Source organism: Rhinatrema bivittatum, chromosome 5, assembly GCF_901001135.1.
Source record: "Rhinatrema bivittatum chromosome 5, aRhiBiv1.1, whole genome shotgun sequence".
Lineage (NCBI taxonomy): Eukaryota > Metazoa > Chordata > Amphibia > Gymnophiona > Rhinatrematidae > Rhinatrema > Rhinatrema bivittatum.
In genome coordinates, this window is record NC_042619.1 from 1,186,313 (window position 1) to 1,200,393 (window position 14,081).

General features: G+C 48.3%; 1 protein-coding gene across 1 annotated transcript in view; it reads right to left on the minus strand.

The window, feature by feature from the left end:
* The window catches only part of TRIM3 (tripartite motif containing 3), a 145,970-nt gene that overhangs the window by 43,397 nt on the left and 88,492 nt on the right, over nt 1–14,081 (minus strand). The window contains exons 5-6 of the mRNA XM_029601739.1: nt 10,561–10,741; nt 861–1,584 (exon numbers count right to left, since the gene is read on the minus strand). Of these exons, the coding sequence (XP_029457599.1) occupies nt 861–1,584; nt 10,561–10,741 (905 nt within the window). The remainder of the gene's footprint in view (nt 1–860; nt 1,585–10,560; nt 10,742–14,081) is intronic.

Consider the following 14,081-nt stretch of genomic DNA (forward strand, 5'->3'; position numbering starts at 1 on the left):
GGAGTGAGGGGTAAAGCCTGGGATAAGCACAGAGGATCCTTAGCTGTGGGGGAGTGAGAGGTAAAGCCTGGGATAAGCACAGAGGATCCTTAGCTGTGAGGGAGTGAGAGGTAAAGCCTGGGATAAGCACAGAGGATCCTTAGCTGTGAGGGAGTGAGAGGTAAAGCCTGGGATAAGCACAGAGGATCCTTAGCTGTGGGGGAGTGAGAGGTAAAGCCTGGGATAAGCACAGAGGATCCTTAGCTGTGAGGGAGTGAGAGGTAAAGCCTGGGATAAGCACAGAGGATCCTTAGCTGTGGGGGAGTGAGAGGTAAAGCCTGGGATAAGCACAGAGGATCCTTAGCTGTGAGGGAGTGAGGGGTAAAGCCTGGGATAAGCACAGAGGATCCTTAGCTGTGGGGGAGTGAGAGGTAAAGCCTGGGATAAGCACAGAGGATCCTTAGCTGTGAGGGAGTGAGAGGTAAAGCCTGGGATAAGCACAGAGGATCCTTAGCTGTGAGGGAGTGAGGGGTAAAGCCTGGGATAAGCACAGAGGATCCTTAGCTGTGGGGGAGTGAGGGGTAAAGCCTGGGATAAGCACAGAGGATCCTTAGCTGTGAGGGAGTGAGGGGTAAAGCCTGGGATAAGCACAGAGGATCCTTAGCTGTGGGGGAGTGAGAGGTAAAGCCTGGGATAAGCACAGAGGATCCTTAGCTGTGGGGGAGTGAGAGGTAAAGCCTGGGATAAGCACAGAGGATCCTTAGCTGTGGGGGAGTGAGAGGTAAAGCCTGGGATAAGCACAGAGGATCCTTAGCTGTGAGGGAGTGAGGGGTGGTCCCTGGGATGGTCCCTGCTTTCGGCTGGGGATGTCTCCCACGTACCCACTCTGAAGATGAGTTCGTCCTCAATGGGATTCTCCTTCTTCTTGCTGGTGCTGTACATGCTGGAGGGCCTCCTCACTGCCTTCTGACGTATGTGGCCACTGCTGGGGGACTTCACCCTCCTCTTCACATCGTCGGGGGAGGGGGGCACGTCGGAGGGCTTCACGGCTCGCACACGGAAGGGGCTTCCCCTGAGGGGCTGGTCGTAAAGTCGGATGGAGAGCAGGAAGTCCCCCTCCTGCCTGAGCGTGTAGAGCAGTTCGTACGTCCCGTTCTTGTTGTCCACGACCTCGCCCTCCTGGAAGCCGCTGTCCGGCGCCGTGACCTCTGCCTGGATGAGGGCATTGCCGGTCTTCACCAGCTCGCCGTCCTTGTCCTTGGTGGTGATGGTGACGGAGGTCTGCTGCCCCACCAGCGCATGGCGCAGGCCCTCGCCCGTCACCACCGTCTCGTGCGCCACGGCGCTGGTGGTGATCAGCACGCCCAGGTTCTGGATGGACTTGCGCACGCTGTCCGTCTCCACGATGTAGTCCAGCTGGTCGTTCTCGTGCGGATACTCGGGGAAAGCACGGCTGGCCAGCTCGCTCAGACGCTCACTCATCTGCTTCTTGACCAGCAGCACCTCCGTCTCTGTGCCGTGATCCAGCGCCTGCTGCGTGAAGCTGCAGCTGCTGAGGATGTTCTCCTGGCCCTGGTGCAGACAGTCCAGCTGGGCCTGCAGGACCTGGCGCAGGGAGAGGGAGCACAGGGTGTGAGAGCGAACAGAAAGGGGGGGATAGTGTGGGAACAATATAAAAAAGGAGTGAGGGAAGGGGTGAGGGACAGTAGAGCGAGGTAAAAAGAGGAGGAGAGAGGGAAGGGGAGAGAGACAGTAGAGTGAGGTAAAAAGAGGAGGAGAGCGAGAAGGAGAGAGGGACAGTAGAGCGAGGTACGTGAAAGAGGAAGAGAGCGGGAAGGGGTGAGGGACAGTAGAGCGAGGTACGTGAAAGAGGAGGAGAGCGGGAAGGGGTGAGGGACAGTAGAGCGAGGTAAAAAGAGGAGGAGGGCAGGAAGGGGTGAGGGACAGTAGAGCGAGGTACGTGAAAGAGGAGGAGAGCGGGAAGGGGTGAGGGACAGTAGAGCGAGGTACGTGAAAGAGGAGGAGAGCGGGAAGGGTGAGGGACAGTAGAGCGAGGTACGTAGAGGAGGAGAGCGGGAAGGGGTGAGGGACAGTAGAGCGAGGTACGTGAAAGAGGAGGAGAGCGGGAAGGGGTGAGGGACAGTAGAGCAAGGTAAAAAGAGGAGGAGGGCAGGAAGGGGTGAGGGACATTAGAGCGAGGTACGTGAAAGAGGAAGAGAGCGGGAAGGGGTGAGGGACAGTAGAGCGAGGTACGTGAAAGAGGAGGAGAGCGGGAAGGGGTGAGGGACAGTAGAGCGAGGTACGTGAAAGAGGAGGAGGGCGGAAAGGGGTGAGGGACAGTAGAGCGAAGTACGTGAAAGAGGAGGAGAGCGGGAAGGGGTGAGGGACAGTAGAGCGAGGTACGTGAAAGAGGAGGAGGGCGGGAAGGGGTGAGGGACAGTAGAGCGAGGTACGTGAAAGAGGAGGAGGGCGGGAAGGGGTGAGGGACAGTAGATCGAGGTACGTGAAAGAGGAGGAGGGCGGGAAGGGGTGAGGGACAGTAGAGTGAGGTACGTGAAAGAGGAGGAGGGCGGGAAGGGGTGTGGGACAGTCGATCGAGGTACGTGAAAGAGGAGGAGGGCGGGAAGGGGGTGAGGGACAGTAGAGCGAGGTACGTGAAAGGAGGAGGGGCGGGAAGGGGTGAGGGACAGTAGATCGAGGTACGTGAAAGAGGAAGAGGGCGGGAAGGGGTGAGGGACAGTAGAGCGAGGTACGTGAAAGAGGAGTAGAGAGGGAAGGGGGTGAGGGACAGTAGAGAGGTACGTGAAAGAGGAGGAGAGAAGGGAGATGGGGAGTCAAGGATGGGAAAGAGTTGGAGAAGGGAGAAAAAGGAAGCAAGAATGAGAGAAGGAAGTGAAGGAGATGAGGGAAGTGTGTGAAAAGAGGAGAGAAAGAGAAAGTAAGTCCTCCTACCATAAATATACAAAACATACGTGTAAACACACAGCCTTACGAGAGCCTCCCCGCCCTCCCGAGAATCAGCAAATACACACACAAGCTCTTTGGTACGCAATGTGCCTGGGTAGACACACACACACTTCTAAGCGTGCACACATGTGCCTGTAAACTCACATCCCCTCTCGACAGCACACACGTGTCTGTAAAAATACACACACACCCTCCTGAGAACAAAGACATGTCCCTGTAAATACTTACATGCCTGTAAATACATACACACCCTTCTGAGTGTAAGCACGTCCCTGTAGGGACACACACTCTCTTGAGACCGCACAAATGTGCCTGTAAATACACACGTCCATGTAAAGACACACACACCCCGAGAGTGCACGCATGTACCTGTAAATACACACACAACCTGAGAGTGCATGCTTGTCCCTGTAAAGACACATATATCCATCTGTGGGTACACGTGCCTGTATATACACATACCCTCCTGAGAGCATACACATATGTGTGTAAATCCATACACCCCCTCCTAAGAGTGCACATATGCACCTGTAAATACTCGCATATCCTCCTGAGAGCACATCCATGCCTGTAAATACACACCACCCTTCAGAGAGCACACAAGTGCCTGTAAACACACACACACCCTTCAGAGAGCACACACGTGCCTGAGAGCACACACACCCACCCTTCAGAGAACACACACGTGCCTGAGAGCACACACGTGCCTGTAAATACACACCAATCCTCCAGAGAGCACACACGTGCCTGAGAGCATACACGTGCCTGTAAATGCACACACACCCTTCAGAGAGCATACACGTGCCTGTAAACACACACACACCCTCCAGAGAGCACACACGTGCCTGTAAACACACACACCCACCCTTCAGAGAGCACACACGTGCCTGAGAGCACACACGTGCCTGTAAATACACACACACCCTCCAGAGAGCACACACGTGCCTGTAAATGCACACACACCCTTCAGAGAGCACACACGTGCCTGTAAATATACACACACCCTCCAGAGAGCACACACGTGCCTGTAAATGCACACACCCCCTCCAGAGGGTGCACACGTGCCTGTAAATACACATACCCTCCTGAGAGCATACACATATGCGTGTAAATCCATACACCCCCTCCTAAGAGTGCACATATGCACCTGTAAATACTCGCATATCCTCCTGAGAGCACATCCGTGCCTGTAAACACATACTCACCCTCCTGAGAGCAAAGACATGTCCCTGTAAATACTTACATGCCTGTAAATACATACACACCCTTCTGAGTGCAAGCTCGTCCCTGTAGGGACACACACTCTCTTGAGACCGCACAAATGTGCCTGTAAATACATACATCCATGTAGACACACACATCCTGAGAGTGCACTCATGTACCTGTAAATACACACACAACCTGAGAGTGCATGCTTGTCCCTGTAAAGGCAAATATATCCATCTGAGGGTACGTGTGCCTGTAAATACACATACCCTCCTGAGAGCATACACATATGCGTGTAAATCCATACACCCCCTCCTAAGAGTGCACATATGCACCTGTAAATACTCGCATATCCTCCTGAGAGCGCATCCGTGCCTGTAAATACACACCACCCTTCAGAGAGCACACACGTGCCTGTAAACACACACACACCCTCCAGAGAGCACACACATAGAAACATAGAAATGATGGCAGAAGAAGACCAAACGGCCCATCCAGTCTGCCCAGTAAGCTTTGCACTTTTTTTTTCTCATACTTCTGTTAATCTTGGCTCTTAGTAACCTTTTGGTTCTATTTCCCTTCCACCCCCACCATTAATGTAGAGAACAGTGTTGGAACTGCATCTAAATGAATATCTAGCTTAGTTAGGGGTAGTAAGCAAGCTACACCCATGCTTTTGTTTACTCAGACTATGTAATTCAGTCCTTGTTGGTTGCTGTCTGGATATAGATCCACTTTTCTTCATTCCCCCTGCCGTTGAAGCAGAGAGCTATGCTGGATATGCGTGAAGTATCAGTCTTTCTCCCCTGCCGTTGAAGCAGAGAGCTATGCTGGATATGCGTGAAGTATCGGTCTTTCTCCCCTGCCGTTGAAGCAGAGAGCTATGCTGGATATGCGTGAAGTATCGGTCTTTCTCCCCTGCCGTTGAAGCAGAGAGCTATGCGTGAAGTATCGGTCTTTCTCCCCTGCCGTTGAAGCAGAGAGCTATGCTGGATATGCGTGAAGTATCGTCTTTCTCCCCTGCCGTTGAAGCAGAGAGCTATGCTGGATATGCGTGAAGTATCGTCTTTCTCCCCTGCCGTTGAAGTAGAGAGCTATGCTGGATATGTATTAAAAGTGAAGTATTAGCTTATTTGGTTTGGGGTAGTAACCGCCGTAACAAGCAAGCTACTCCCCACTTTTTTGTGAATGCAAATCCTTTTTTCCACTTTTCCTCTTGCCGTTGAAGCTTAGAGCGATGTTGGATTCACAGTAACCGTGTGTATGTTTATTGAATAAGGGTATTATCTCCAGGTAGTAGCCGTCATTCCCGCGAGCCACCCACTCTTCATTCACGTCCTCTAGACTTTATGGATCCACAGTGTTTATCCCATGCCCCTTTGAAGTCCTTCACAGTTCTGGTCTTCACCACTTCCTCCGGAAGGGCATTCCAGGCATCCACCACCCTCTCCGTGAAGAAATACTTCCTGACATTGGTTCTGAGTCTTCCTCCCTGGAGTTTCAAATCGTGACCCCTGGTTCTGCTGATTTTTTTCTGACGGAAAAGGTTTGTCATTGTCTTTGGATCATTAAAACCTTTCAAGTATCTGAAAGTCTGTATCATATCACCTCTGCTCCTCCTTCCCTCCAGGGTGTACATATTTATATTCTTCAATCTCTCCTCATAAGTCATTCGATGAAGACCCTCCACCTTTCTGGTCGCCCTTCTCTGGACCGCCTCCATCTTGTCTCTGTCTCTTTGGAGATACGGTCTCCAGAACAGAGCACAGTACTCCAGGTGAGGCCTCACCAAGGACCTGTACAAGGGGATAATCACTTCCCTTTTCTTACTCGATATTCCTCTCTCTATGCAGCCCAGCATTCTTCTGTAAACACACACCCACCCTTCAGAGAGCACACACGTGCCTGTAAATGCACACACACACCCTCCAGAGAGCACACACATGCCTGTATATACACACACACCCTCCAGAGAGCACACACGTGCCTGTAAATACACACACACATGCCAGTAAAAACACACACACACCCTCCAGAGAGCACACAAGTGCCTATAAATACACACACACACTCCAGAGGGTGCACACGTGCCTGTAAACATACAGCCTCCTGAATGGAAGCACATGTGCCTGTAAACACACACACTCCTGAGGGCGCACACAAATACCTTAAGTACACGGCCCTCACCCTCCTAAGAGTGCATACGTATACCTGTAAATACACACACCCCCTTCTGAGAATGCATGCATGCCCCTTTAAAGACACGTATACCCTTCTGAGTGCACACCCTGTGCCTGTAAATCTACACACCCTCCTGAAAGTGTAGATTTGCTTGGCTCCTCCTCCTCCCTCCCTGCTAGCATTGGCTCATGAATGTAGCTCCTCCTCCTTTCAGCAGTGCTGTCCATCAATCCTCCCCGACTCCTTTCCAGCTTTGCTCGCCACTTCCTCGTTTGGTCTTTCTCCTCCTTCATACTTGGCTCTCATCCTCTTCACCCTCTGATTTTCCTGTGGCCACTCACTTGAGGAAGTTGCATGGCATTGGTGGGAGTTGTGACACCAGCAGGCTTGGACCCAGAGAACTCACACATACATACCCCGCACTCTCTAAATACACACACACACACTAAATGTATACACACCCCACACTCTCTACCTACATAAACACCCCATACGTACATACCCTGCACTCTCTAAATACACAAACACACTCTAAATGTATACACACCCCACTCAAACTCCCCCCACACTCTCTACCTACATAAATACCCCCACACATACATACCCCGCACTCTCTAAATACACACACACTCTAAATGTATACACACCCCACTCAAACTCCCCCCACACTCTCTACCTACATAAATACCCCCACACATACATACCCCGCACTCTCTAAATACACACACACTCTAAATGTATACACACCCCACTCAAACTCACCCCACACTTTCTACCTACATAAATACCCCATACATACATACCCCGCACTCTCTAAATACACACACACACTCTAAATGTATACACACCCCACACACTCACCCCACACCCTCTACCTACATAAACACCCCCACACTCTCTAAATATACACACACACTCTAAATGTATACACACCCCACTCAAACTCACCCCACACCCTCTACCTACATAAATACCCCCACACATACATACCCCGCACTCTCTAAATATACACACACTCTAAATGTATACACACCCTCTACCTACATAAATACCCCCACACATACATACCCCGCACTCTCTAAATACACACACACTCTAAATGTATACACACCCCACTCAAACTCACCCCACACTTTCTACCTACATAAATACCCCATACATACATACCCCGCACTCTCTAAATACACACACACACTAAATGTATACACACCCCACACACTCACCCCACACCCTCTACCTACATAAACACCCCCACACTCTCTAAATATACACACACACTCTAAATGTATACACACCCCACTCAAACTCACCCCACACCCTCTACCTACATAAATACCCCCACACATACATACCCCGCACTCTCTAAATACAAACACACTCTAAATGTATACACACCCACACCCTCTACCTACATAAACACCCCCACACATACATACCCCGCACTCTCTAAATACAAACACACTCTAAATGTATACACACCCCACACCCTCTACCTACATAAACACCCCTAAACATACATACCCCGCACTCTCTAAATACACACAAACACTCTAAATGTATACACACCCCACACACTCACCCCACACCCTCTACCTACATAAACACCCCCACACCTACATACCCTGCACTCTCTATACTCACACACACTCTAAATGTATACACACCCCACTCAAACTCACCCCACACTCTCTACCTACATAAATACCCCCACACATACATACCCCGCACTCTCTAAATACACACACACACTCTAAATGTATACACACCACACTCAGACTCACCCCACACTCTCTACTTACATAAACACCCCACACATACATACCCCGCACTCTCTAAATACACACACACTCTAAATGTATACACACCCCACTCAAACTCACCCCACACCCTCTACTTACATAAACACCCCACACATACATACCCCGCACTCTCTAAATATACACACACATACCCTCTACCTACATAAACACCCCCAAACATACATACCCCGCACTCTCTAAATACAAACACACTCTAAATGTATACACACCCCACTCAAACTCACCCCACACTCTCTACCTACATAAATACCCCCACACATACATACCCCGCACTCTCTAAATACACACACCCCACATAAACTCACCCCACAATCTCTACCTACATAAACACTCCATACATACATACCCCGCACTCTCTAAATATATATATATATATATATATATATACACATACATATACACACACACACACCCTCTACCTATATAAACACCCCTACACATACATACCCCGCACTCTCTAAATATACACACACATACCCTCTACCTATACACACACCCCATAGACTCACCCCACAATCTCTACCTACATAAACACCCTCACACATACATATCCCACACTCTCTAAATATACAGACACATACCCCACACATAAACTCACCCCACACCTTCACACATCCTCTACCTATACACACACCCCCCACACCCTCTACCTACCTAAAACCCTCCACACATACAAACCCTGCACTCTCTAAATACACACACCCTCTATCTATACACACACCCCACACTCACACCACACTCTCTACCTACATAAATACCCCCACACATACATACCCTGCACTCTCTAAATACACACACACACTCTAAATGTATACACACCCCACTCAAACTCACCCCACACTCTCTACCTACATAAATACCCCCACACATACATACCCCGCACTCAAAATATATATATACACACACACACCCTCTACCTATATAAACACCCCCACACATACATACCCTGCACTCTCTAAATATACACACACATACCTCTACCTATACACACACCCCATAGACTCACCCCACAATCTCTACCTACATAAACACCCTCACACATACATATCCCACACTCTCTAAATATACAGACAGCAGCCCCCCACACCATAAACTCACCCCACAACCTTCACCAACATCCTCTACCTATACACCACACCCCCATACCCTCTACCTACCTAAACCCCCCCCACACATACAAACCCTGCACTCTCTAAATACACACACCCTCTATCTATACACACACCCCACACAAACTCACACCACACTCTCTACCTACATAAACACCCCCAAACATACATACCCTGCACTCTCTAAATAAACACACACCCACACCCTCTAAATATATACGCACACATACACACCCTCAACCTATACACACACCTCCACACCCTCTACCTATACACACACCCCCACACAGACACCCCCCACACAAACACACTTCACACTCTCTACCTACACACATTCCCCACACAAACACCCACCACCCTCTACCTATTCACACCCTGCACACAAACTCACCCCACCTCCTCTACCTCTACACACACCTCCACAAATACACACACCCCACACCCTCTACCTACACACACTCAACCTCTACCTATATGCACCCCGCCACACATACATACCCGCTACCTGCACCCACACATATACACCCCACATCCTCTACCTATACACAACCCCCATATACACACCCTACACCCTCTCTCTATACATACACACACCCTGTCCCCATACACTCACCCCCACACAAAATACACCCCACACTCTCTACCAACACACACACACACCGCCACAAACACACCCCACACCCTGTACCAACACACACACCCCCACACCTCTACACACACACCCCCACACACTCTACTTATATACACAAACACCTTGCCCATAGACTTACCCCCACACATATACAACCCATACTCTCTACCTAAACACACATACACTCATATTCACACCCCCACCTATACACCTCACACACCCTTCCCATGCACACACATCCATACACACTGACCCCACACCCTCTACTTTTACACACAAATACCCTGCCCATACATACACTCCCACGCCCATACAGACTGCCCAGAATACACACACACACCTCACCCATACACACACCACCCAAATACGCAGCACACTCCCTGCCCATGCACACATACACACCCATATGTACCCCACACCCTCTACTTTTACACACAAACACCCTGCCCAAACATACACCCCCACACCTATACACACATTCCCCATATTCTTATACAAACGCACTCAGATACACAAACGCACACTCTCACCCACACTTCACACTTTCCACCCATTCTCACACCACACACCCCCTGCAGTCATACACCCACCATATACACCCCACCCCTAGCACCCATACACACACCTCCCACTTCCTCACCCATACTGACACAGAGAAAACCCTCACCTTTTGCTTGGCTCCACAGATGACCTCCAGGTCATGGATGAGGCTGCTCTTGCGCTGGTACAGAGCCTTCTCCAGCTCCTCAAAGGTTTTGCTGATGTCAGACACTGCATCGTTCTTCCGCTCCATCAACTGCTGACTAATGTCCGTCACCCGCAGGATGGCAGAGGACAGCTGAGGGAGTCTGTGGGCCAAGACAGAGAGACAAAAAGGAACCATAAATCATGGCGGAGAAAGATTTCATTCACTCATCCAGTCTGTCCAGTTGCTATTCTTCCATTTTTGGGCAGATGAGCCTAAAAAATGTAATTTACAGCACAACCCCAGTTCTTTACCCTCTAATGACTTGCCTATCCAGAATCCTCGCACACCTCCTCTGGGAGGCCGTTCTGAGCCCCGCAATCTTCCTGCGTGATTCTCACAAGAGCAGTACTCCCAGGCCCCCTGCCATGTTTTCTAATAATCCACACAATCTCAAAGCCAAGGTAGATGAGCTGCAGTCTCCCCACACTCATGCAAGCTTGCAATCAATCAGTCACTCATGCATGACTGTAACCGCTACTCATGGCTACTCCCACGACTTACAGTGCCACTGAGGCATACATTTTATAAATAAATACAATATAATCAGGCTTGCTGTCCACCCTGCAGACGCAATACCCAAACTTCTAAAGCTAGTCCCCAATATCATCTCCAAACCATTATCTGACATGATTAACCTCTCTCTCAATCAAGGTATTCTTCCCGAACAACTAAAAGGTGCTATTATCAAACCAACAAAAAAGAAATCTAACTTACCATTGGCAAAATCATCTAACTACAGACCTATATCTAACTTACCATTCTTAGCCAAGATTATCGAAAAAGTAGTCAACCAACAACTCTCTGAACATCTGGAGACTTACAACATCCTTTACCCTTCCCAATTCGGTTTCCGAAATTTTTTTAGCACAGAGACCCTTCTAGTGTCCCTCATGGACACAGTCCTGAGAGGCCTAGATAATGGACAATCTTACCTCCTCATAATGTTAGACATTTCTGCAGCCTTCGATAAGGTTAACCACAAGATTTTACTAGATAGATTAAAGGAAATAGGTATAATAGGTACCACCTATCAATGGTTTGAATCATTCTTAAACAGGTCATACAAAGTTAAACTAAATACCCACGAGTCAGAACAAATAAATATCATTCATGGAGTACCACAGGGATCTTCAATGTCATCTACCCTTTTTAATATTTATATGCTTCCTTTATATAAATTTTTAACAGGAATTGGATTAACTCATTTTATCTACGCCGATGACGTGCAGATCTTAATTCCAATCACTGACTCCCTAGAAACAGCACAAACTCTGGGAAATCTATCTCTCCGCCATCAAACGGCTGCTAGCACAAATGAGTCTATCCTTAAATCCAGCAAAAACAGAGTTCCTCATACTCCGAAAGTAAATAACCCAAATATTTTACATGTAACAACGCCGACAAACAAATACACCATTGCTCATGAAATTAAAGACCTGGGTTTTACACTTGACAGCGAACTGAACTGCAAAAAGTGGATAAATCTTATTAAAGACGGATTTTTTAAGCTTCATGTTTTTAAAAAAACTAAAACCACTCTTGCACTTCCATGATAGAAACATAGAAACATAGAAATGACGGCAGAGGAAGACCAAACGGCCCATCCAGTCTGCCCAGCAAGCTATGCACTTTTTTTTTTCCTCTCATACTTCTGTTACTCTTGGCCCTTAGTAACCTATTGGTTCAATTTCCCTTCCACCCCCACCATTAATGTAGAGAGCAGTATTGGAACTGCATCCAAGTGAATATCTACCATAGTTAGGGGTAGTAACCGCCGCAATAAGCAAGCCACACCCATGCCTTTGTTTACCCAGACTATGTAACTCAGTCCTTGTTGGCTGTTGTCTGTATATAGATCCACTTTTCTACATTCCCCCTGCCGTTGAAGCAGAGAGCTATGCTGGATATGCATTGAAAGTAAAGTATCTGGCTTATTTATTTATTTATAGACTTTTCTTTGCCGACATTCGTGAGGCACATCATACCAGCTTATATTGAACTGAAAGGAGGAAAATACAATGAACAGAATAACATGTCATAGTTAAACGCAAATGGTGTAAGATATAAGCATCATAAAAACATTCTGAGATTATATATAATAACATAAAAGAACTAAATAGCTATGGAGGAAAGGTAGAAAGAAAGAAAGAGAAACTTTGTACAAACTAAGAAAATTTTATCTTTAACAATGAGAAAGTGGTACAGGGGTTATGAAGTGCAGCAAAGTTCCAGGGGGGGAGGGTACGGGCACAGATGGAAAAGGAGAAGAGCAAGGGGGGGGGGGGGGGGAGGGCAGGTAGTGGAGATTCTTAGAAAGGTCCATTTAGGAGAAGTCTACGTATTGGTTGGGTCGGGGTATGCCTGCTTGAAGAGCCATGTTTTGACTCCTTTTTTGAATTTGTTGAGTGATGGTTCTATTCGGAGGGAAGGGGGGAGGGAGTTCCAGAGGTAGGTGCTAGCTATGGAGAAAGCCCTTTCTCTGGTGAGGGACAGATGTGCAGCCTTCAGGGAAGGAATGTGAAGGGTACCTGCATGAGCAGGTACCCTACACATATTTGGTTTGGGGTAGTAACCGCCGTAACAAGCAAGCTACTCCCCGCTTTTTGTGAGTGCAAATCCTTTTTTCCACACTTCCTCTTGCCAGTGAAGCTTAGAGCAATGTTGGAGTCACATTAACCGTGTGTATGTTTACTGAATAAGGGTATTATTTCCAGGCAGTAGCCGTCATTCCCGCGGGCCACCCACTCCTCATTCACGTCCTCTGGACTTGATGGATCCACAGTGTTTACCCCACACCCCTTTGAAGTCTTTCACAGTTCTGGTCTTCACCACATCCTCCGGAAGGGCATTCCAGGCATCCACCACCATCTCCATGAAGAAATACTTCCTGACATTGGTTCTGAGTCTTCCTCCCTGGAGCTTCAACTCGTGACCCCTGGTTCTACTGATTTTTTTCCGATGGAAAAGGTTTGTCGTTGTCTTTGCATCGTTAAAACCTTTCAAGTATCTGAAAGTTTGAATCATATCACCCCTGCTCCTCCTTTCTTCCAGGGTGTACATATTTAGATTCTTCAATCTCTCCTTGTAAGTCATTTGATGAAGACCCTCCATCTTTCTGGTCGCCCTTCTCTGGACTGCTTTCATCTTGTCTCTGTCTCTTTGGAGTTACAGTCTCCAGAACTGAACACAGTACTCCAGGTGAGGCCTCACCAAGGATCTGTGCAAGGGGATAATCACTTCCCTTTTCTTACTGTTCTTTTAGAACAGTCCTACAAGCACTTCTGTTCTCAAAAATAGATTACTGTAACGCTCTTCTTTTAGGTCTTCCTGCTTCCACCACCAGACCCCTTCAACTCCTACAAAACTCGGCCACCAGAATCCTGACAAATACGAAATTATTAGAACATAACCCCAATTCTAAAGGACTTACATTGGCTCCC